Source organism: Carettochelys insculpta, chromosome 5 (genome assembly GCF_033958435.1).
Source record: "Carettochelys insculpta isolate YL-2023 chromosome 5, ASM3395843v1, whole genome shotgun sequence".
Classification (NCBI taxonomy): Eukaryota; Metazoa; Chordata; order Testudines; family Carettochelyidae; genus Carettochelys; species Carettochelys insculpta.
Window position 1 is genome coordinate 117,035,350 of NC_134141.1, and position 26,284 is coordinate 117,061,633.

General features: G+C 42.3%; 1 protein-coding gene across 2 annotated transcripts in view; it reads left to right on the forward strand.

Annotated features, from left to right (window-relative positions):
- LOXHD1 (lipoxygenase homology PLAT domains 1) overlaps positions 1 to 26,284 on the forward strand; it is a 274,986-nt gene that overhangs the window by 209,450 nt on the left and 39,252 nt on the right. For both annotated transcript variants that reach the window (XM_074994358.1, XM_074994359.1), the window contains exons 36-40: positions 1,904 to 2,027; positions 6,819 to 7,027; positions 13,534 to 13,719; positions 16,827 to 16,954; positions 22,450 to 22,567. In XM_074994358.1, the coding sequence (XP_074850459.1) occupies positions 1,904 to 2,027; positions 6,819 to 7,027; positions 13,534 to 13,719; positions 16,827 to 16,954; positions 22,450 to 22,567 (765 nt within the window). The remainder of the gene's footprint in view (positions 1 to 1,903; positions 2,028 to 6,818; positions 7,028 to 13,533; positions 13,720 to 16,826; positions 16,955 to 22,449; positions 22,568 to 26,284) is intronic.

The following is a 26,284-nucleotide window of genomic DNA, read 5'->3' on the forward strand; positions in this document are numbered from 1 at the left end:
TCAGATGCCTGGCCTTTCCTCTGGTTGCAGTCCAGCATAGTTCATTAGTGTATTGACCTCCAAAGGTTGTTTTTGGCCGATCTAAAGTGAATTGATAGTTCTCGCTTTTGTCCCCTCTCACTGTCATCTTTTGTTTGAAGTCTCAGTGGGGAGGCCAAGGACTGAATGGTTCCTGGAAACTTACCCTCTTCAGATCAGGGTCCAAGTGCACTGGTAGGGTAATGTAGCGTAAGCTTTACTGCTGCTGCCTGTGCTATCCCTACCCTGTGGTTAAGTAATAGATTTCTTTCTCTAGGGTTCTCAATCCAAACTTCTGTCTTGTATGGCCCCTCCCTCTGTACATGTCACTCCAAATACTCAAACAGGGCAGCACCTTTCACTGACACTAAAAATACACAGTGAAACTACCCTTTTAGGAGCACTTGGAAAGGCTCTGTATGTATTATTTAATCAATCTAACACAGCTAATTAGAATTATAAGCATGCACATTAAAATTAGCGAACAAGAGTAAGTTAATAGGCACTTCTTGCCTTTATACAAGAAGGCACAACAGTGCAGCTGATTAAAGTCTGTTGTATTTATGGGGTTTGCTTTACAAAACACAGTTACATTTTAATTGAAAGTTTCTCCTAAAATTATCATTAACAAATAGGGCCAAACTCATCCCAAGTATAGAGCCAGAGGGGGAAGTCTGCTTGCACCAGGGACTGGACAGGTACATTGAATCCAATATAATTATAGTTCCCAGCAAAGAGTCCTTTGAGTTCCTTTGGTCACACCCACCCAATTGCTCATATTAATTCCCTCTCCATGAAACAATGAATTGGATAAAAAAGTGGAAGTGTTGCGGGACAGGATTCTCCTGTTAACTAGGCTCTGACACAAAACCCCTGTTCAATAACTGGTCTAAAAATGTAACAGCATTGACATTTTGTGTTACTCAGCTTTGTAGCATTGTTTGACCTTTGATACTTCCAAAGCGTGTGTCTTGTTAAGCAAATCTGGAGCTATTCTTCCCATCTACCTTGTCTGTGGTCGTTGCCCTTACACAGGGCTGGACATTGAAAGGGGCTTCAGTGGCTGCAGATAGTGGTGCTCACCTGCAGGCTACACCCCTCTTCTATTGGCTAGGAATCACAACCAATGGGAATGGCAGAAGGCAGTGTCTGCAAGTGCAGGGCTGTGCAAACCTACCTGTTCTCCCCTGGGAGCTGGGCCAGGTGAGCACTCCAATTTCCTGCTCCCTCCCAGACCCCACATCCCCACACCTACCTCCTGTGAAGACCCGACACCTCCACCCTGCTCCATGGCAGTCCCCTTTCATGCACTGAATGCCTCATTTGGGCCCCATCCTGGATCCTAATGGGCCCCACAAAATATACTAACTCCAAGCCCCAGAAGAGTTAATCCGGCCCCGCTCTTACATGCTGTGTAGAAGAGTCAAAACCCGTCTTTCATGACACACATTAAATGCATCTGTGTTGCCTTCATTTTCCCTCTCATGGGAATGGTGGAATTAAGGTCATTACAGTAAAATAAACGGAGGAGCTGTAGTATATGATGAGGAGTCATGCTTATGAGAGCTGTACGGAGCAAAAGCTATGTGGCAAGATAGGGGGAGTTCTTGTAATATTGTTCTTTGAGGCAGGCAGGCACAGCTGGCAATGCTGTGACTGCAAATGCCTACAGGCAGGCTTGAACCTGGGACCTCTGGAACTTAGTGCAGTTGCCTCTAGCTTGAGCTAAAAGTCAACTACTGCTCAGCTTAGGCTATAGAGAAGACTCATCCTTTCTCTGTGAAGTGGTCTAGGTGCCACTCCATAGAACAGCACACCACATGTAGGTGTGGGGGTTACATGAACACCAAACCTGATTATCATCTTGTCCTTGTGTTCTAATTAGAGCTGTGATGGTGAACGGAGCAGCATGGGGAACTCTTCTCTCAGCCTGAAAAGCCAAGACAGCAACGCAAATGTGAAAAATAAGAAGAAAACCAGCTTGATTGGAACTGCACAGGAAGGCTCATGTAAGAGACCAGTGTGCGTGTGTGTTCTTGAGCCGAGTTCTTTGGGCAATGTGTTTATACCGGTGAAGATCAAAGTAGGGCAGAAAGATAAACTGTTCTGGTTATCTTGTGGATGTGCCGCTGGGGGCTGTGATTCTAGGGGCTCTCATAAGCACCACAGAATCAGGCTGGATCCTTGCTTGGATCTGTTTTGTGTATTGCTATTTCCATGGTGGTCTTTGCCGTAGCAATGGAATCATCTACACGGTAAGAAACACTGTCTCTACCTCCAGACTTCTGTGCCTCACATCTAAATCTAGGTGATGAAGTGCTAGAACCTGGGGGTCCCGGCTGGGGATTTGAATCCATCTTCTGTAAGAACAACTTCTATAGAAAAGTGTTTTATGTGATAAAAGAACATAATCAGGCAGATTCTCCAAGAAAACACTCTCTGCTCTCTCCTGGAGCCGGGGTGGTGATGTAGGGTGGGGTGCGATTTCCAACACAAACCCAGAGGTCTTTCAGAAGCAGTATGTCTGTTCTCTCTCCCTCAAGATTGTGTTTAATCAGTGCTTTCTTCTGGTGTTGCTGAAGAGCTGTCTTTTGTCTGAGACTCCTATGGGAGTAAAAATATCCCCTGATGCTCTCATCAGAGTTGGGAGGTTAACACTGAAATCCTGGCCCAATCCCCCTTACATTTTAATTTTGAAAAGGGTTCTCACTTCTGCTTCCCTAATCTTCAGTGTAATTACTGTCAGCTTGTAAAAAGCCCTTGTGTTTCATGTGTGCAGTCAGTGGTGGACACTGTGTATTGGACTTGTGTATTGTTGTTTAGACATCATTTGTTAAGCACTAATTGTGTGACTGGCTTAGTGCAAAATTCAGAGGAAGATTTCATCCCAGCCACATGAGCTATGGCTACACTCGAGAAGTTTTTGGTTTTGGTTTTGGTTTTTGACTAAACCAGAGTTTTGTCACAAAACTCGCCGCACGTCCACACGCAAAACATGTTTTGTCGACAGTCTGTGGGCAAAACTTGGCACTTCTGCTGACAACCTTCTGCCTCTTCAAGATGAGGAGGAGTGTCTTTGGTGACAGAAACTGCTGACAAAAAAGCTGTGTGGACTCTCTGGAGGGCCTCCTGTTGAAAGACGGGGCTTCCAGGACACTGGGCAGCCCTGTCTGCTGTGCTTCTGGTTGGCTGTTTTGTCGAGAGAGCGGTCGGGCAGTCCAGCCGCTCTGTCGACAGAGTAGATTGCTCTTTTGATCCACTTTTGTGTATGGCCACATTCTGTTGACAGAGGTTTTGTCAGAAGATCTCTGCTGACAGAAACGTCTGTCGACAGGTGCGTCTTGTGTAGCTGTAGCCATGGAGTCTCTTTCCCGCCAATGTCATCTTGATATCTAAGTTTAGTGCCCGGATCATTGGCGGGTGATGAAGACACGGAGAACTGTCCGTCTTTCACTTAGCACCGATTTACAATAGGGTATTTTGTCACCATTTATTCACCTTCACAGTCTCTGTATTCGGAGGCCCTGACACTATTTTGCTCTATGTTTGTAAAGCACCTGGTCGTCATCACATCTGTGCACACATATAGCAATGAACAGCCAAAAAACCCAGCCAGTCATCCTATGGCAGTGTCGCAATGTGAAATAAGTAAGGCTATTCTGTAATTCTCAACCACCTTCTGATACCCTTTCTTCAGTAGAGGAATAAAACTGCCTGGTATCCATCATCTGGACATTCCAGGTAACTTCCCAAATCACATTTAAAACTCAAGGTCTTCCGTTAGGCACCACCTCTAATGGCACTAATTAATCTAATGGTCTCAACTTTTAGACCTCAGTATTTTCAATACCTGGAGAAGTGCCACAGTCTCTATAAATGCAAGAGATCATCCTATGCATCAGAGAGAGACTGAACAAACAAAAACATTATTTTGTAGTGGTCAGGGCACAAGACTGCAAACCAGAACTCTGATGAATTCATTGGGTACCCTCGGGTAGGTCACAGAGGCCCAGACTATTAGAAGTATTTCAGTATTGCAGCATTGCATTTCCTGATTTGGTTAAGGAGCTCAAATCTCATTTTCAAAAAGGATATAGGCATGTCAGAGCCAAAACCCCTGGGTAGTCAATGGCATTTAGGCTCTTACAAGCCTATATCAGTTTTGAAAATGAAATAGGGTCTTAAATCAGTTAGGCATTGCACTGCTGAGCACAACAATGCTTAAGTAACTTTAAAAACCTCACTTAGTTTATTCATCTGTAAAATGGGAGGAGGAGGTGATAAGTTCCTAGCTCACAGTTGTGCTGTCAGACTCAATGCTTGTAGAATGCTTTGAATTCTTTGAATGGAGCGTGCAATGTAAGTTTTATACTTTATGAGCAGTAATTGTATGCAAAAAGCTATTCTAACCTACCAGAGGATGACACAATGAAATAACCATCCAATGAAAACACTCCAGAAGGCATTTGGAATATTCGTTAGTTAACGTGAAATGCTGAAGCTTAACATCCTCTGTGATGTGTGCTTGTCAAATGTATGTAACCCATATCATAATCTTTCCTAGGAAGAGGCACCATCATTACATTGATTAAACAATTGCATTAATTGCATGTTCATTACAGTGATGTGCACAATTAAACACCATATAGTAGAGAATAATTCTCGCCTAATGTTTAATTCACTTCTGTGCTGTTACAGTCAATTTCAGAAGCCTGGAATTGGAGTTGTATGAAACTCATTGGTTTCAGCTCACAGGAGAAAGAGCAGATTTAATTTGCATGCATTAACGCCTAGGTATAAGTTTTGATGGAAGTTTCAAGTTCAAACTAAAAGCAAAAACTTCATCTACATCCTTATAAAATCACAGAGATATAGGGCTGGAAGGAACCTCAACAAGTCATGCAATCCAGAACTAAGAAATATAGATCATCCTCAAGACAGATTTGTCAAATCTGTTTTTAAAAACCTCCAGTGATGAGAATGCCTTGGAAGGCAGTTCCAGAGCCTAGATACCACTATGGTTAGAAAGTTTTCCCTAATATCTAACCTAAACTTGCCTTACAGATTAAGCCCATTCCTTCTTGTCCTACCATTGGTGGTCATGGAGAACAATTGGTCACTGTCCTCTTTATAACAGCCTTTAGTAGATTTGTATACTTTTTATCAGGTTCTCCCTCAGACTTTTTTTTCAAGACAAAACATGCTCAGTTTTTTAAAAAACTTTCCTTATAGGTCAGGTTTTCTAAACCTTTTATCATTTTTGATGCTTTCCACTAGACTTTCTCCAATTTGTCCACCTCATTCCTGAAGTGTGGCTTCCAGAACTGGACACAGTACTCCAGATAAGCCCTCACAAGTGCCAGAGTGGGATAATTATTTCTTATGTGTTACATACAATTATTTTCTTAATACATTCCAAAATGATATTAGCCATTTTTTCCAGCTTCATCCACATTGCTGACTCATACTCAATTTGTGATCCAGACCATTTCAGCTGTACAGCTACCTAGCCAGTTACTTCCCATTTGGTGACTGTGCCTTTTCATTTTTCGTTTTTCAGTTCAGTACTTTCCACTTGTCTTTATTGAATTTCATCTTGTTGAATTCAGACCAATTCTCCAATTTGTCAAAGTTACTTTGAAGTGTCCTGTTCTCCAAAGTGCTTTAAGCCCTTCCAACTTCGTGTCAGCTGAAAATTTTATAAGCATACTCTCTCCTCCATTTTCTAAATCCTTAATGAATATATGCAAACCTTAACTCAGTCCAGGGTCTTGTGAAACTGGGCCACATGTTACTCAGAAGATTTATGAACATTAATGCCCCTCCTAAAATTCCAAAATAAATTGTTGTTGATGATTACCTGTTCTGTTCACTCCCTCTACGGCACCTGACATTGGCCACTGTTGGGAGACAGGATACTGGGCTAGATGGACCTTTGGTCTCACCCAGTATGGTTGTTCTTATGTCGCCAAATCCAACCAAGTTTGGAGTTTGTGATGAGGCATGTTTCACAGAGTTTTGAATTTCGTTGTGAATATATTGGATAACTTGGTGTGACATGTTCTGAGAAATCATAGGTGTATTCATCACCTTTCTCTTTACCGTCCACCAACCTACTTAAATGAGTTCCTGGAAAGCACTTGAAAAGCAGCCTGGCACTAGAGAAAAAGCTCTTCCTGTCCAACAGCTGAGCTGAAATGTTAACCAAAATAGAACATCTGGGCAAGCTCTGAAGCTGTGATTTGAAGGGTTTTTTTTATAATATATAATGTATAAATATTATTCAGTGTCTAACCTTTAATATGAAAACATTGATAGTTTGCCTTGCTTATATAAAGGGACACTGGAGACCTGAAAGTTCCCCATGTACCAAAGTGATCCTTGAATAAAGAAAAGGGAAGAACTGTTATGATACTGGAGATGTGCAGTCAATGATTCTGTTTGGCCTGGAACTAACAGAGTTTTATATGCCTTTATATATTCCATGAGTGCATGAAGTCTTTGGTCTCCTAGCTTATTTGTGATGTAGGGTCTGATCTCATTGATGCTAAGGTCCAATAATGTGAATCAGAATCAGGCCCTTACTCTACATAGGAAGATTCTGCCCTGAAATATACCTTGTGCAACCTTACTGAAGTGAATGGAATTCTACAGCAGGCAAGTCAGTGCAGAACTTTGCTCTCTGTGTGTGTGTGTGTGTGTGCGCGCACCTCGCAGGATGTGATTGTTGGTACTTGAGATGTCGCTACTCTTGTGTCTCTGTACATGCTCTCTGATTAAAGACACTGTTTCTGTTGCAGTGATTCCATACCATCTCATCATCACTACCGGCAAGGAATATGATTCAAGCACTGACAGCCGAGTTTACATCATCATTATGGGTCCTCAAAAAGTGCAGACAGGCAGGCTCTGGCTTGATCTCCCAAAAAACAAGAAAGAGTTTGCTGATGGCTCAGTGGAGAAGTTCTCTGTTATGGGATTAGATGTTGGAGAAATCAAAAAATTGGAGGTACTGTGTGAATGAAGAGTGGTTCTTGGCTTAAATGAAGTGCATTTCTCCTATGTTCAGATAGAGATGGGCAAAAGAGAAGGTGTTTGGATTCAGAATGGCTATAAACTGGATTCTCTTACATGATTTCTGTACCACCTAAATCAGACTCAGCCAATAGATCTCTACCGGTTTGGGATCTGACATAGAACCAAGACCTAAGAAGGGAGGTTCAACATCTGCAAAATTTAAATGGCTTGGAAACTGATGTCCCAGTTTTGTCCCATCACTAACAAAATGGCAATTGCTCTTCCATACGATGCTTCTTTTAACATTTTCAAATGTAATTTTTTTTAATCTGGCGCAGTTATCATTCATCCATGGGTCAGTTTAAATTTCCAGGGTCCAATTTTCTATTTGCCATTTCCCTTGTTGACTTTTGCTGTGCATCTAGTTGGGTTTCATAAGGTGCTTCCAGTGAGAAAAGCATCTTGTACAATTTTCTAGCTTAACATGGAAATTGTTTTTACAGTTTGGAGGCCATCCCAAAAGAGAATTAATCATGTCTCATCAGCCATGTGCACAGATCAGAGATCCTAGAAAAGGAACATTTCTTTCTCTTTTCTGTTTTTTCATATTCTGGCTCAGGGAGAGAGAATTTACATAAACTCCTCATTACTGGGTTTAAATGTAGTATGAAATTTCAAGATCTGTATCTTTCTTGTGCCACATGGCTGCTACCATCTTGAGAAAGTCTATTCAAGTCCTGAAGTACGGCAGTCTTTCTGCAGGCTGAGGCCCATGGGAACTGAGGATTTCAATAGTCAGTCTCTTTCTGGCTCTGCCCAACTGTTGCTGTTAACCTTCCAGATGAGCTACAAAGCCTTTGTTAATTTTTTTTTATTGAGAGAGAGAGAGGAATTAAAGGTATATATAAAAAGAGAGAGAACTCCTAAATAAACGGAAAATCTCTGAGTTTGCATGCCCTGTTGCAGCAGGTAACATTAAAGTGAAATGATTCCATTAACTTTCATTCAAGCAAAGTGTTCTGACACTTTGAGATGAGCTTCCTAATAGCTTTTAGTTTATTATCTTGCCATTTTCTTAATGCACTCTAAATGCTAGTTAATAATCCTAGACCAATTTGTATCCAAGGATTTTTGGTTCAGATTTTCAATGTTAGACAAGTATATAACTCTTTGCCAGTGTTTCCTGTAAGCTGAGCACTGGGATAGCCACCCAGGAGAGGTTAAATGCTGTGCAGTAGATTAGCACAGCACCCACAGCATGTGTTTCTACTGTTGTGGGCATCCACACATGCTGTGGCACACATAAAAGACTTTATTTTGCACGTGGATGGAAAAAATTAGAGGGAATACTGCTCCCTGGCCCCACCCCCGCAACACCACCAGCATATGTGTACAGTAAGGTCTCAGATTATGCAAATCCCGAGTACGTGACCCCACTCTCATGTGGCTGACCCCCAATTCGTATTTTATCCATTAAACCCTACGGATACACCCAGGTCGGGGATGGGGAGGAGATCCCCCTGTCAAAGGGAAACAGAGATGACAGCAGCCAGCTCTTCCCCTGAGTGCAGCCGGGAGGGAGGACGGGGGTAGCGGGGACTCCTGCCACTGTCACGTGTCCTGGCTCCCACCTCCACTGCCGCCCCTGGCTCCAGCTTCTGCCGCAATCCTCAGCTCCAGCCACCACCACGTGCTCCAGCTCCAGCCACCACCGCAGCCCCTGGCTCCAGCTACCGCTGTGTGCTACAGCTCTAGCCACCACTGCATGCATTGGCTCCAGCCACCAACATGCGCACCGGCATCAGCCACCACCGCAGCCCCCGGCTCCAGCTATCACTGTGTGCCTCAGCTCCACCAACTTCTGCATGCCTCAGGTCCAGCCACGACCATGCATGCCGGCCCCAACCCCAGCAGACCTGCCTCCAACCCCCACAAACCCAGCTCAACTCCACCCCCCCATTCCCTCCTGCAGCCCTAACCTGCCCCAGGTTTAACTCCCCCTGCCCCCCCACACCCCAACCCACTGCCTGAGCCCCTGACTTAGGTGAATTTCAGGGTACACGAGGGTTGTGTGGAACACAACCTTCGTGTATCTTGGGGGATTACTGCATATGCAAATATACTTCTGACCTGGGCAGGTACGTAGAGGGTGAGCAAATATTGGACCCCATCAAACCATTGAAAAGAAAAGGAGAGAAAATCAGGAGTCTGGGGAAAGAGCGATAAAGAAGTGGGTAGGAAAGGGCCAGGAAGATATGGAATGGGGAATTTAAAAAGGAAGTATGATGTAGGCAGGGGCACTGCGAGAAAGGGGACAGGCAGGAAATGGGGGAAATAATATAAACAGGCAGAGGAGGGAAGGAAACAATGTGGAAAGTGAGGAAGAAGAATAAAAGCCAAGAAATAACACAGCTTTGGCACAAGCCTCTAGCCACTTGGGCTCCCAAAGCCTCAGTGGGCCCTATCAGTATGGAAAGTATCTTCTGATTAATCTGCATTCCAGCTGTGACATCCACATTCCCATCTGTATTTGGTGCCGTGGCATCTGTGCTTTTTTTGTTTTGTTTTGGTTTGGTTTTGTACAGTGTTGTACACTTTAGGTACAGAGGAAGAAAATTGCTAGCTATTTGGTGGAGGAGGAGAACACCTGGGTATTTGAAGTGGACTTTACTAGCTATTAGAAGCATGTGAGAGGTTATACACGTCAATTCCTGAGTAAAAATAACAGGGTGTAGTGCAGAAGATGCTGGAATAGTCTGTGCTTTGTTTAACTGGCTTTGCAAGGCTAGTGATATTTACATTGTGATACAGTTTGTAATAATGCATTTTTATTCTGCTCTCAGTAAAGACAAAAACAGCGAAAATCTGAGTGCTCTCAGAGGGCCTTTTTGCTGCCCGCTTTGCCTACATTGTTAAAACTTTGTAAATTAAAATGTATCATTCCGCTCTGAAATCAAAATAATGTGGACACCTGGTAGTCAGCAGAAACCACAGGCAGGCACTTGCTGAAAACTGAATAGTGTTTTCTTAAACTCATATTCATTTTCTTCTCCTAATAAAGAAAAAAAAAGCCCTTTGTTGTAGATTTCAATTCCTGTGGCGAATCACAGCATTATTTAAAATTCTGTGTTTTCTCATATGCATGCGAAGTCTTTCCCAAGTTGATAGGCCAGGCATCTAGCCCTCTCCTCATTCAGATCCCACTGCAAGATTCACTTCTGACATGATATCTACAAAGAACCAAGCTCCTTTTGTTATTACAAATTCTGTCCCACAGTGCTGTGTGCTGGACTTTGCTGAATAAGGCTCTGAGCCCTGCTGTCGTGAGCCCATGAGATTTCCAATGCCAGGCCCTAACCATGCAGTCTCTTTGCTGTGACCTTTGTCTGATCTCTCCTTTTCTGCTGTTGTAGTTTACCTTATGTCACATCTAAAATTTGGCTGTAGGTATGTTCCTGGCCTTATTAGCTGTACTGTGAAGACCCTAGCAAACTTTAGACTCTGAGGTTGTGTCTACACTCGACATATAAGTTAACTGCAGATATGCAATTTCAGCTATGCCAAGTGAGCAGCTAAAACTGATGTATCTACACTCAGCTAACTTGTCTGTCTTAACAGGGGAAGATCAATGGGAGAGTTTCTCCCTTCAACCTTCCTTGTTTCTCTTGCAAGGAGCACAGTGGTCAGCTTTGACCCCTGAGAGCTCGATTTCATGCACGTGTGAAATCAAACCCCAGAAGATCAACCCAGAGCGGGTCTATCTTCTGCGGTATTGTACATGAGCCCTGAGAAATAACAACCATGACATGACTTTCCAAAGGAGTCTCTGGGGCTAGGCAACCAATTCTCTCTGAAATTCTCTTTCTTATACTCTTTTATGCACATCTCAGCATCACAGCCAGAAATCTCATCAGTCTTCCATTGGTGGTAGTTTCGGCTCTGTGTCCACACTCACCACTTGTGTGATGGTGACTTAAGGCCATGCAATAGATTAGTGTGGCTTATTGCATGATTCATATTGAGAAGGAACTTATATGACAACAATTTACCATTTCCGGCGACTGAAAAGTAACCTGCTCAGATAACTCAAAATTAAATAATCCCAGAGTTATATTCTGAACGTCCCACTGACCATCGGCAGCAGTTGTTCAGCACTGCACTGAAGTTTTAACTCATGTTTTAAACATTATTCTAAGGATCCGTGAAAGTTTGCTGGTCTTTGGATATCCAAAAGTAGCCCAGAATGCAAGGGACCTTCTTATGGCACATGACTGCTATCAGAGGAGTTAATCGCTGCTTTGAAATGCTGCTGTCAAGAGATGTCCCTGAATGAAGCCTTGTGGGACATTTGTAACCATCTGATCTGAGCAGCAGACTGTCACAAAAGACCCAACAGAATTTCCCCTACAGAGACTCTGTCTCTGCTTTCTAGAACTTCCCAAACCTCCTCATTCCTGGCATCCTACTACAGATTTAGAGACACAGTGTACATAGTCTCTGAGGGGTCACTGGCTTTGCAGGGAGGGTGTGGAAAAGCAAGTGCTGTATTCCCATTCTGCTCACACCCTCGGAATCTGAGAATTATTGCATCTACTGTCGACTTGAATTTCCCTGGTGGTTAGCTCTAATTTTCTGCAGCTGCACAGACATTAGCATTGTAATAATGTCCCTAATAGGAGTGACGGCTCAGACTGTCGGATAAAATGATCATTTGTTTTTGGGTGGAGAAAGATACCGCAGACCTGTCATCCTCAATGGAACTGTTATTCTTTTTTAAAAAAGTTATTAGCTATTTAGAGTGTTTCAGAAAATAAGATGTAAAAATTGAGAGCTAAGAGTTCTGTATCTCTTAATGATGTGTAACTTTTGCTTTGAAAATAATGAACTGTAGGCAGCTCTTATTTCCAGCCTTTTGTGAACAGATTGTTCATTAGAATGACTGACAGAGAGAAGTTCTCTTTTTGTGATTGAGACACGTAATTATGCTGATATGGATGTGCTAAGATTAATCTCCCAAGTTATATGACAGTGAAACACACATGTTCTTGGAGAGGAGCTTGAAGTGTTAGCAACTGATTCAGCTGTGCCATCTCTGGCTGTGATGCTGTCAGTTTTCATGGGCCAAGGCTGGGAGATCCTTCAAGGAACTGTAGAATGATGATAACTACAGATGAGGATTCTTTGCACTGTCAGTACTGATCCAGTGCCCACAGAATTACTGTGTTACTTCGGATACCAACTTTCAGCTATCTGTCTATCGTGTGCAGGGGTCCACATCACCATAGTATTTGATGCCATGTCCACACTTTGGGTCAGCTGATTGAGACTCATGGGGCTTAGGCTGCGGGGCTATAAAATTGCAGTGTAGATGTTTGCGCTCGGGCAGGAGCCTGGGTTTTCTGAGGAAGAGGGTCTCCAGGTATGCCTGTACTTACTGTGGGTTTGACACGGTGTGATCAATCCGCCAGAGGTCAATTTTGCTGTGTCAGTGAAGACACAGCGAAATTGATCTACCTTGGTTTGCCCATTGATCCTGGTACTCCACAATGCCGCTAGAGTTGCATCTCTGGGATCGACTTTGATCCCTAGTGTAGACTAGGCCTCAGAGCCCAGGACCAAATGTAACATTGCTGTTTTTAGCCCTGGAGTTAACCCTGCGTGTCCAAGTCAGCTGACTCTGGCTCTGAATGTCATGAATGTTTTAACTGCAAGGTAGACGTACCCTCAGTGCCTCACAGTCTTTAATGTATTTACCCTCACAACGTCCCTGGGAGCAATCAAGGAGCCATTGGCTCCATTTTACAGATGGGAGCTAAGGCAAAGTGTCTAGTCACCCAGGAAGTCTAAGGCAGAACACTGAATTGGGCCCAGGTCACCATATTTCTAAGCTATTTAAAGATCATTTTAATATTTATTATTTTAATATTTACTGCACATTAGCAAAAAAGATTTTGATTAACACTGAGACCCATTCTGTTAAGTCCTGTACAAAAAGAGATGCAGCCATACAGTTCCACACAGTTCCTGTCCTAACCTTACAGTTAAAGAAAATAGTGGGTGATCACTACTGTTATTAGTGGTGGAGCGGAAAGATGTGATGGCAATAAGAGGTGGTGTACTTTTGGCAACTGCAGTGGTGTTTCATGATCATGTTTTAATGTGGGCATTTAATATCCACACCCCAGCACCTGTGTTTACAGCTGGCTATGGTGTTGACCAGGACTGCTGTCTAGGTTTTATAACTATGCTCATCAGTATGATTTCTGAGTACCTTAACTAGTTTTAACTGCTGTGGATCCAGACATCCTTTTCTATAGAAATATCATGTCTTACAACTGCTGTGTTCCATCCTGGAGTTGGCTGCATCTCACCAGTACATGATGGCTATGCCCATCATTAACAGTTAAAACATCTGGTCTGATTGTTTCCTGTTAGGATCCTTGAATATCTCTATATTTCCTTTAACAATCAATGTTTTTATCTGTTTGAATATCATAGCTGGGTCATGATGGTGCCACACCTGAGAGCTCCTGGCTGGTGGAAGAGCTAACACTCATTGTTCCCACTAAAGGGGTCATGTATACCTTTGTCTGTAAATGCTGGCTGGCCAGGGACCGAGGGGATGGACTCACTTCACGTGTCTTCAACATCCTGGATGCAGATTGTATTAACATTGGCCACAAGGTGTGTTCTAAGATCTTTTTTATCTTTAACAATTAAATTAAAACATGGTGAAAGAGTATGCCATGACTACAGAGAATACCTTTGTAAACTACTGTACTGTACCTTGTACATGAGGTTTGGGTTTCTCATTTTTAAAAGATATATTTATTATTTATTTAGAATTTTTGCTTAGTGCCATTGCTTGGTTTAAAGCACTGTATATATTTACAGTGCTAAAAATAATTTCTAATCTGTTGTTTTGTATGCACAAGAAATCATTTCAAAGTTAACAAAGATGTGACTTTTTATTTATGCAAAGTCTGAGGTTTCCTTTTGACTGAAGTTTGTATTTCAAAATTATTTTGTTTTTTGTCAGTTCAAAGAATTTGGAAACCATGAGACTTTTATAGGTTTGCTTATCTCTGAATCATCTACCAAATGATTTAAATGAAGTGTAGCAAAGAAAAATTAAAAAGGAAGGACAAAAACCACTATATGTATATAAACATTTGAGATGAGATGTTGTGTGCTGTATTTTAAACCAATACAAATGTTAAAAAGTTGAATTGTGCAGTCCTTGGAATAAGATTCATAATAGAAATATTAGCAGACAATAATGTTGACAAGTGAGACTATAATACAGTGCTGGTCTGAAATCTCTACTGGTAAATCTGTATTCACATCTAGTTCACCCTGCTGGTAAAATAGTAATTTCATACATTGCTCTTGACTTCCAACTAAATGAGATTTGCTCATAAAATGTTTTATGTACCCCAGACAAACTGAAGTGTAATAACATTTTTGACTAACTGACAGGCACTCAGCCACTGCACACAGCTTTGAACAATAGAACCTATCACACTCGGAAAGGACATATTGGGCAGAATACTGGTGTTAAGATGTATTTTACCTGAAACATTCCACCAGTTCTTTAACTTCCACCTCAGACAGCTTTCAAAGACTCACACCAGAGACATTCTCTAATATGTCATCCATAAATGAATATTGATGCTAATTAAGGTTTAACTTCAAGCCCAGTATGTCTTACCACCTCCTTGTTTGCCAAAAGTAATTCCACCCATCTGAAACCTCTTCTGTGATGTTATGCTAGAATTTTGCTGGAAGATTTGAGGAAAATCAGTGTGTCTGTCTGTCATGGTGTTAGTAGGTCAAAATTCAAAAATTGAAGTGTAGGTGTCGCTTTTCAAACAGTTCTTAACACATTCTTTCACATCTTTCCTTATGTGGGTTGGATCAGTAGCTACAAATATATAGGCATCAGTGAGGACTAGTATCCTTAACTGGTTTTAGAAAGTTAATGGTATGATTTTTCTTTGCCTCCTTCACAGCGTGCAGCAAAATTTAAAAGTATCAGCTTTAATTTGTTTTCCCTCCTATTCTTTTGATACCCTTGAATATGTGTCATCCACAACTGATTCCTATAAAATGTACACAACATATGACACAATTAAGAAATATGGCGTATTGGAACTGTTTTGATGTCTCTCCGCTGATAAACTGAAGTGCCTGAGTTACCATGGATAACAGCTGCAAAAGTGCCTAAGGCTACATCTAAGCGACTACAGAAGATCGACCCACTCAGAGTCGATCTTCAGGGGTTAGTTTCACGCATGTGCAAAATGATGCTTTCAGGGGTAAAAGTCAACCCATGTGCTCCTCACGAGAGGTGAGTAATAAGGAAGGTTGAAGGGAGAAACGCTCCCATCAACCTTGCCCCATGTAGACAGACATGAAAGTTGACTGCAAATAAATCAATTTTAGCTATGCAGTTGACATTGCTAAAATTGCACGTTATGGTCAGCTCCTACATCTAATGTAGACATAGCCTTAATAACATAGGTAACTGCGTCCCATTGGCTTTCAGAGTGACTTCCAGGTCAATTAAGTGCTCTTTGAAAATGCGTCCATCTCATCCATAGGTGCTGGAACTAAACGTACAGTGGATACATCAGCAGCACCTGTCCTGAAGTGGTTTCCCTTATACACAAGGTTTCCAGCTGGGGCCAACAGGTCTCAGTACCCCCAATCTAAAACTTATTCCAGCACCCTTGTATCCATCCATATAGCACTGGGACTCAGGTACATAAATCACTCAGGTACTTTTGAAATATTTTACCCCAACATTCCAACTGTTCATGTCTCAGAGAAAGAGAATCAAATTAAGCTAATAGAACGAAAATGACCCCAGGTAGCTTTTCAGTGTATACGTTGGCACAACTTTAAAGTCTGATATCTTGGGACCTTCCAGGGCTAGATACAGGCGCTGTGAATCTCATTGAGAAACTGGCAATCTCCACTTTTCCACACCCAAGTCTTGCCAGGCAGCATGGTGAGATACATATCAGGATTTAAACTCGTCATGGAAGCAGAACTAAATATTATCCATTGTGGACATCAGAGTAGCAACGTTTAGGGAGGTGGGGCAAGAGAAATACTGTATTTGAAGAGAAGGAACAAACATTTCCCTAGCAAAGCAAGCAGTCCTGTAGCACCTTAAAGACTAACCATTTTGTTTATTAGGTAATGAGCTTTCGTGGGTAAAACCCACTTCTTCAGATTCATCAGATTCTTCAGATTTGTGAAGCTACAGACTAACACAGCTACCCATCTTAGACTGTTTCCCTAGCAAGTTTATTTTTAAAGTGGTGGTAGTTTGAAGCTGCTTGTGGGGGATGGGCTGGAATGTTAAAACAGTGACGGATTTGTGAGCAGCATGTGGATGAAACAGACAAAGCTGTATGATCATTGCCATTTATCACTTGCCTCTGCAGTACATCCGATGACTATCACTTCCAAAGTGTCTGTGTGTGCAGTAATAACAGTCTCTATCACATGCTGACATGCTATTTGGGATGTCAAAACCTCTAACAGGAGTAAGGCAACAAAAAAGGAAAAGATTTCATAATAAGTCTTTTGGCCAGTAATCTTGCAAGAGAAAATATCAGTATAAAAAATGATGGTATTAAAGGTACTATGCTGTGGTGACTGCCGCGGTTAAAGAAACAGACAAACTGCAGAGCCTGACCAGCTTTTTGTTTAGGCTTTTGTTTGAATCAGGAACAGCTGTTTGCCATGAGATGCTACATGATTCTTTCAATCCTTGCCAGATTCTTTATGAAGTTACTGTTGTGACTGGAGACATCCAGAATGCTGGGACTGATACAAATATTTACATGACTCTCTTTGGATCCAGTGGGAACACTGAGGAGATGCAGCTGGATAAAAATGGAGAGAGGTACGGTGTCTCCTCCTCTTTTGTTCCTTAAACACAGGCAACAACAAAGCACAGCTTTCAGATTGTAAACACAGACGGACTCTGCTCCTGATCCCAATGAAGTAAGTAGCAAAACTGTCATTGATTTTAACGGCGGAGGAGCAGATCCCATTTCCAAATGGTGAAATTGGATTTAACAGTTTCATAGGAAGAAATACACTATGCAACAGATGATGTAGCATATTTCGGAATGTTCTCAAGTCTTGGAGTTTTTCCTGTTTCTGTGCAGTGAAAAAACTAGACATTCTGAGGAAAATTGTGAATACTGAAGTCTTATGTCAGTTACAGGCAGGGTCCTATATTCCTTGATACCATACCTTCAGTGTTTGATGTGGAATCTACCTTTGCAGAAGAACCTAAGACTTAGGGTTGGTTTTTTTTTTTTAAATTATCTTTCATACTTGTACAGGTAATGTAAAAAGCATGGACTAAATGTAAACCAACACCGTAATTTGGCTAACCCGCCATACTGAGGGGTGATATACTCTGTAACTTAAAGATATTCTTTGTGACTATTTCACTAATGATCACTGTCACAGAAACAGCTAAAACGCTTGCTTTATAATCTTAATCTGACTCCATCAGCTCACCAGCTGCCAAAAGTTCTAACTCACCCTTACTCCACTGCCAAAACCTCCAGCATCCCCTCTGTAACTGGTGCCATCAGTTGTACGTTATCAAAATGTGAGGACAGCATGGAATGAATGTCATAGGGGGCTACCACAATGATTGTAGTATTCCATTTTGATTTAATTCCGTAAATGTCTCAATTTTAATATTTATATAAACTGCCACAGAGTTTCCAGGCTGTCATGCCAGAGTGCTGCAGAAGCTGATGATTTAGCCATGGCATTTAGATGCAGTTTGCTGTAGGGGACACCAGATCTTTGACCACAGCCTAACAGCATGTGACCTGGCTGAGCTGTGATTCTGTGTATAACACACTAAGTGGTACTATTGAAAATAAGAGTTCTGTGGTATGCTTACTGGTTAACCAGTTAATCAGCCCTTGCCAGTGAATTCCAGGAGTGGCCAGGTGCACCAGGCTGGAACAACCCCAGCCACAAAGGGCTGGTGGGCCTGGCAGTGGGACCAGCAGTGGTATCCCACAGCTACGGTGGGGCTGAATGGTAGACCGAGCAGCAGGCCATGACTTAAAATACTTAACCAGTTAATTGCTGCAACACCTCTAGCAGTCAGAAGGAAGTGAAGAGGTGGAAGGGCATTATATTGAGTGTCTTGAAGGCATGATTCTACGTCATGTCCTGGCTGACCCAAGGAATACTGCTATGAGAAACCCATGATTAAAACTGACAAGCATCCACAGAAGAACCAGCCAGATGTCAGCTGAAAATGCATATGAAGGATGGTGAGAGAGAGAAGTGGAAAGGATGCCCTTCAAGATAGCACTTGATATCCAAAACTCCTCTAGTTGCCTGAATAAACTGAGAAATAACTTATATTACTGTAAATAGTGAAATCGCTGTGCTTCCACGAAGAGACATCACTACAATATCCTACACTGTGTGCCATCAGTAACCAGAGATGCCATTCTTGAAGACAGGGCCTCCCAAAATATAGTGAAAAGAAACTGAAGCAGCTAGCTGTTCAAGGACCCAAAGGAATAACAGCTAATACACGCAATAGATAAAGTAGCTTTGCATGCACTGCATTTCTGCTTGGCCACAAGACATCACAGACCAGGGCCTGGGCAGTCAAATCTAGTGCTCAGAACAGCAGCTGGCCAGCCTAGTGCTAAAGTGTGATAGGATGGCGTTTTGGGGAACAGCTAGAGAAGTCAACCCAGGGAATCTTGCTTAAAATCTGGGCTTCTTACAGCCCTAGGCAGGGATTTCCTTCTCACTAAGGCAAATCAAATCAGCCACAACAGCACTTCTGCTAGCTTCCTTAGCCAGCCAGAAGCCAAACAAGCAGAGCCACAGACCAGACCAAAAACCCCAAACTAAGGTGAGAGGTTACTAAACCAATTTCACTGAACACCACACAGATCCTTCGAGACCTCAAAGACCCCAGCCACAACCCCCAGTCAATAGATACTTGGGCCTTACCCAAATCTCCATGCAAAAGCCTGAGAGCTAATATCTAAGGATTTATTAATAAAAAAGAAAGAGCAGGGTTAAAAAGAAATAGTTAAAGTGCTATTTACATACATTACTTCCAGTCATTAATTCAGGCCAGCAATGTTGTATGCTGATTCTTGAAAGTCTTTGCAAACATCCTCTTGAGGGCTAAGCCTCTAGTTCAGATAGACTTAACTAGTACCTGCCAGCGCTCATCTTACAGTTTTTCATATGCGGAGGGAAAATTCCATTCTTCTGCTATAGGTCTTGACTTACCACCTGGCCCAGTGGGTCTCTGTGCTGTGTTTCCATTCATTGCAGTCCCAGAAGGAGAAACCCACTTTCACAAAATGGGTGTTAGTTGTCTGGGCCTTTGTTTAGTCTATTGTCCTGGCTGGAGTGGAGACTCACTTCCTATTGTGAACCTCAGCACTGAAATATTTCTAATACAGCTTCAGAGGTGAAATCTATAACTTTACCTACAAGCATGATACGGACATATAGACAGTGTACACAAAATCAGTGCATTATTAGCTTTCATTAGACACCTCATACGACCCCCTTGGTACAATATTTGGTGTCAATAGATACAATGGACATACAAAACGGCTTCCCTATCCATAAAAAATCCAGTCACATCACATAGAGTCAAGATCCAGATGTCAGAGCCAAGAATGAGTAATAGGGTTGGAATAAACTGGAGGCAGGATAGTAATGGACTGGAGGCAAGATAGGAGCAAGGCAATAACAGGACTGGAGCAAGGCTGAGAACAAGGCAGGTGCAGGATGCTGTGGGCATACACATTAAATGCCCCTGGCTCAGCAGTGCTAGTGGACAATGCCACTGAGCCAATCAACCCGTGTAGCTGATTAGGGGTGTCTCCTGCTGTTAGCTAGCTTCTCCAGGCCCAACTGTGAGCTCTCATTCTTTCCCTGAGTCTGATTGTAACCTACCCATCACTTGCGCTGGCAAGGCTGTCCTTAATACCCTCAGCAGAATGGAACTTTCCCCAGTGCACACATTGCCTGTTCAATTGTAATTTATGCTGTCTCTCAAGCCAGCAGTTCACAGCACAAATTTCCATTGATTTAAGTCCCAAATGGAAACGTCCATAGTCATCAAACAACTGGACAGAGAGAGATAGGGAGGAGAAGGCACTGGATACAAAATTGTTAAAAAAGACACTTCATCTTTATTGGGGCCATCCAGTACTAGCTCACTGACAGGAGCGCATCACCTTACAAAGCAACAACTCTCTTACCTGTCACAGATTTAAGGCTATTTTAGTTACATTACTGTTAGTGCCAAGGCCTCAAGGCAATGGAAATATTTATAAGTGAAGGCTTGGATATGAAAGCTTAATGAAATCCTGCAGATAAATGGCTCTGTGTCCCACAGAAGGCATTGTGTCAAATACTTTATCTCCTCCAGCATACCTCACCCCCAGTTTTTATTCAGATTTACAACTCTTATGATCATACACATATGTTCATGAGGACTCATAGGGCCTCCAATCCATCTCCTTACTGTTCCCCTCAAGTGTAATGACTTGGATATACAACCTACCAGTTCTGACTGATGGCAGCAGGTTGGAAGAATAAGATGATGAGAGACAGCTTAGACTAGAGTTCTTTTGCCTGGAAAGGACCAAAGTGGCATAAAGCTTTAGCATGAATAGGGTTAGTTTGTTCCTTTTCGTTTTGTCTCATAAGGTTAGAAACTGGAGAATCCACTTATGTGTATAGTTAGCCTTGGAATTCACTACCACAGTGAAGCAAAGAACATGGCACAAGTTTTCAAAAGGGTGAGGTAAATTTAATCCTTAATAACTAGAAATGGACCTAAATCAAACCCCACACCTCATGTTGCTGTAAATCTGTGAACATTAAAGTTTGGATCAAACCTTTGCAACTCATGCCAAACCTATTTGTAGCATCTGTTGCCATGCAGCCTGAGATAATGGCTCAAGGATAATCAGATTTATTTTACTGGGTGTAATCTGACCAGAGGCTGAAAAGCAATTTTTCTCTCCTATCACAGAATCGCAAAGCTGGTAGCTGGTACAGACCACTGGCTGGAATGGGATACCACTACTATTTGTTATCTAGATTGTAGTAGTGCCCACAATGTTCAAGGCTGTGTGTAAACATAAAGCCAACAGACCCCAGTATTCTGCAGATCGAACCAAATCTGGGGTCCCTAGAGCTTAGTAGATGAGCCTCTAACACAAGAGCTAAAAACCAGGTGCCTAGTAGTGCAGGCTGTAGAGCAGACTTGTTATTCTCTCTGTAAGTGGTCTTAATGCTGCGGGATGGTCTTTAGCTATTCTACCACCCTGTGTGGAATATTACATGGTGGACCCAGGGGGAGACATTGCAGGTGCCCCCAAGAACACGTGCCTCTGACTATAGCTGGCCTTTCTGGAGTCAAAGACTAAATCTTTCTTGGTTTCAGTGGGACTTTTCACTGTCAGCAAAAATACTACGCAGCCGGGGACACACCCTTAGCCAGCACACCATGTAATTCAGGATGCACATTCCAGCTCATTAGTTGGTCCTGTTTTCCCCTTTTGCTCCTCACCAGCAGGGACCAATATTCCATATACCCTCTTCTGCGCCTAGTTCAACAGCATGGCAGAATACAAGCCATAGCGAGAAGGCGACTTTCCAAACCCTAACCTGCCCCCAGTAGAACAGGAGATGGACTAAGTCTGCAAACCCAAGTTCTAGATTCAGCTGCAGCAGGCCCAGAGGCAACGTGGGATGGGGCCCAGCTCACCACCCTCAGGGCCAGGGACAGAAGGGGCGGGGCTTAGGGCAGTTGGCCCTGCCCTCCCCCCATACTCCCTCTGAGCCATGTGCACAGCGACGACACAGCACTCCGTGGCGTTTAAAAGAGGCCTGGAGCTCCCACTCCTGCTGCTGCTACTTCGTCAGTGATGCCAGATGGAGCGCTGGGCCTCTTTGAAATGTTGGGCCGAGGGGCAACTGTCCCCTTTGTCATTGGCCCTCCTCCACCTTCTTCCTACCCTGCCCCCGCAGCAGGCCTGTTTGCATGTATGCTTTGTAAACATAGTAATAGCCTGTGTTACAACCTGGGGAACAAGATACAATCTACAAAGGGGTTTGTATTGGCTTGATTCCCAGGGAAAAGGAATTACTGTCTATATTAGGCTGTGGAAGTTTGCCCAAACCATGCTATAACCAGACGGGAAAAATCAAGTCCGGAGCAGTGCACATAGAACAGTGATTTACACCCCTCTGTACTGAGGTGACTGGCACAGTTTGAGCTGTTGTATGCACAGAACATGGTGCACCAGCCCAAGGAACTAAGGCGGCTAATGCCCAATCTGCATGACCTTTTAATTTCTGCAGATTTGAGAGGGGCCAGGAGGACACTTTTATCATGGAGATTGCAGATATTGCACCACTCAGGAAGATGAGGATCCGGACCGATGGAAAGGGGTCACGCCCAGACTGGTTCCTGGAAAAGGTAAAATGGTGACTCCATGCAGCACATGGAATCTTAACTCTGTTATGTTGAGACACCGAGCCCTGGTGGACGAAGCGAAGAAAGGGGCCAAGCCATGTCAGAATAGTTGCCTCTCTCATTCACACCCTAACTAACATTCTTTTTAACGTTACTTTCCTTGCAGTGTCTGAATTCTTATCCTGGCAGAATCTGAGACCGAGGGGCCTGGGGAATGGGCGTGCAGGAGAGAGACAAATGCACTTTATAACTTTACCCAAATGGATGCTTGACTGTTAAACATCTGTCTCCCTCACTAGGAAAGAGCTTTGGCTGAGTGCCACCGCACCTGCAGTATGTTACGGACTGTATGATGTAGTGTGAGCCCCTAGAAAAACGGAGCTGCTCTGCTGCATGGAGGAAATTATCATTCACTAGCAAGTGTTGGTAAATAGTACCAGCTGGACTGGGTGGTACAGTATAAGAAGACTGTTCTGGGCAACTATAAATCCTGTGAAGCTGGAATGCATCTCCCTCCCCCTTGCAATTTTTTTCTTTTTTTGTAAGGCAGCTACAGATTATTTTCTCCCTTGTGTTTCCGATGGAACCAATATTTGACTGCAGTTACTCCTCTGCCAAAACAGCATTGTGCATTGTCTGTGGATCCATCAGATCTGTGTCAGCTTTGCTAAAATAAGTAAAACATGGATAGTCTCCTGTTTGTAGGCCTCACAGTAATGTTACTTACACACAAAAACACACAAGGAAGTGCATTTCCATTCCTAATAAACACACATGAGAATCAGCTGCCATGCAGGAGCTCTACAGAAAGGGATCAATAAGAATGTGGGGCAGCACTCCAGTGGGGTTTCCAGGCATGGGATGTAGCTAGAACCATCACTTTGCATCACTGACAGCCAATACTTAGCAAAGCACATGCTGCTTCTTTCTAAAACAGTGTCAGGAGCATTTGAAGTCATGCACAATTCAGCATGGATTAAAGCATTTCCTTGCTCTGTCCTGTGTAAAGTGTAAGTGCTAGAGTAGTGCTACTCCTCTGATATGAGTCTGCACTCTTACCGTAGCATGCCAGAGACAAGTAAAGCCAAACTTCAGACAACTTTGACTCTAGATAATATTCCCCATGAGACAACATTGTGACATTTAGGAGTTGCTGTACAGTGCTTCAGGAACACCACTGTTTCAGGTTAGGCTGTTTGTTTTTTTTATTTATTATTTTCTACTGCAGCTCTTGAAATGTCTGTGAACCAGTTAGGTCAACATAAGGCAGCGTAGGTTGGGTATTAATCACTGTAGTAAGACAACCCAATGTAGATTGACTTAAGTCTATGGCATGCTCTGAGACAACAGACGGTTTATTATTCTGCTTCTTTTTCACCCTACTTTCCTTGAGATTTATTTGTGGTGCAGTGGCTATTGTTTCAGGACAGAAGAAAGTTGCTCTAACAGTTTTTATTGTAAGGGTCACTTCTGTTACTTGGAGTGAACATCATTTGTCAATTAGCAGATTCAAAAAGAGCAGAGTTCTTACCCTCTTTCTACACCTTCCCCTAAAGCTCAAATAGTCTGAAATTTTCCTTTCATGCTTTAAGGGGAAGTAGGTGATGGGGTGAAATTTTCATTGACACTTAGCTTTCTCAGGGTAAGTTTGTAAGAGCCTTTGGTTTACAAGCGCCAGATTTCCAAAGATATCTAGACACCTCAAGATGCACATAGCTGCCTAATGAGGTATTCAAAGTGCTTCCTCAGGTTAGATCCTAAATCTAAATTATATTAATACTCTGTCATTACTCATGGATTGGAAAGTGCTTCATTTTCCTCTCATGATAAAAGAGCATCAATCTGCTTCTTTCCAAATACGGAACAGAAATATTTATTGTACATTTCTACTTTTTCAACTTCATTATTAACACATTTTCCATCTCCATTTAGTAGTGGTCCTACACTTTCATTAGGGTTTCTTTTCCTAATATACATTTAAAATCCCCTCTTTTTATTTTCTTTGCCTGACTAGCCATGCATTTTTTTCCACAGTCCCTTTAGCTTCCCTTATCAATTTGCTGCTGAAAGTGACTACTAGTTTATATTGATTGCTATCTAGTCTGCCCTCTTTTTCCATGTCTCATCTATCAGGAGGGTTTTTTTTTAATTGTTGCCTTCACAAGAGGATGTGTTTTTAACCAAAGTTGTCCTCTTTCTAGTTTGTAGCTTTTTAACTGATACCCTCCTCTCAACAACTCCTAATTTTTAAGCACATTTGTCTATCTATACTTGTCCTCCCAATCAATTTTATTCATTTTCCTCAGTTTGAGGAAATTAACCATTTTGAGGAACTGCTGCTTAAAACTGTCTTCTGTTTGCCCATGTGAGACATAATTAGGTCATGATCACTGCTCATTTGTCTACCACCAATTTCAAATCCAGTGACTAATTATTCTTCATCTACACTTGTGAGGTCCAAATGTAAGTCATTTTATGTTGGGTGTATTTTATACTAAAATTAGCAAATGTAATTTTTAGAAACAATAGAATGTTTTGCTATTGACTGCATGACACCCCCAGCAAATTTTCAAACTGAGGATGTGAAAACATGATTTTTCTTTCCACACAGATTACAGAGAGGTGCTTGAGGAGTAATGCACCTTGAGCTCTAATTTAGTGGTCTGTAAATGACCCCCACCAGTACCTTCTCCTGAGTGTGTTAATTAGACCATAGATTTATATGCACTTAAGACCCTGTGGTTCTGAGATATCAGTAATTCTCAAACAGTTAATGGAGTATTTATGATAGTGCCATCTCTTTCATCCACTTTATCCTTTCGAAACAGGCTCTAACAATGTAACTATTTTAACATTCTAATAATGTGTCCCACGAGGTTTCAGTAATACTAGTTAGATCATGTGGGTCTGTCCCACGAAAGCTCACCTAATAAACTATTTTGCTAGTCTTTAAAGTGCTACTTGACTGCTTTTTGTTTTGATAGTTAGATCATATTTCTTCTTCACAGTGAAAATGTCCAGTTCTAATTGCTTACTCTCCAGACTTCTTGTATCTGTAAGTAAGCAACTGAAAATTTCCTTCTCTTTACATTCTTCATCACGTTGGTTCAAATTGTTCATTACATGCTGAGCTTGTGTTTGTACAACATTCACCTTCTTACCATCTCCCTTGGGATTGCTAATTTAACACCCTTCTTGTTGATTCAACTAAGAAATCCCAGGCTGACTTCGTCCACTCTTCTTAATATGGAGTCACCAAGAATGATTGTTTTTCTGAGGACAGTTGAAGAATCTCTCCTTGGTTCATACTATATCACAGGAACATCCATTGGCTATATCTCCTGCAGCTTTCTATTCCATTCTTCCAGAGATTGGTTCCTTGAGAGTTGGCTTGTTGAGTATTTGATGATGATTTAACACTTCTAGCTGCATTGAATGCTACCTGTTTGACTTTCCAGCACCATGTTGATACTTGTTCTTCCAGATTATGTATCATCTCTTCATGTAGGGACACCAGCTTTCATTACATGCACCAGAAATCTTTACGGTTTTCTGGCAGAAGGGAAAAGGTAGCACATCCAAAGCAAAACACAGCAGTTGGTCCCTTGTCAGCCATATCCACTACCTGGCAGAGAACCATACTTAAAACAGAAGGAACATTTCGTATTCCAATTCCCTCCTAAACACCCTTGGGTACTACTCCTGCTCTCCTCAAGTGTT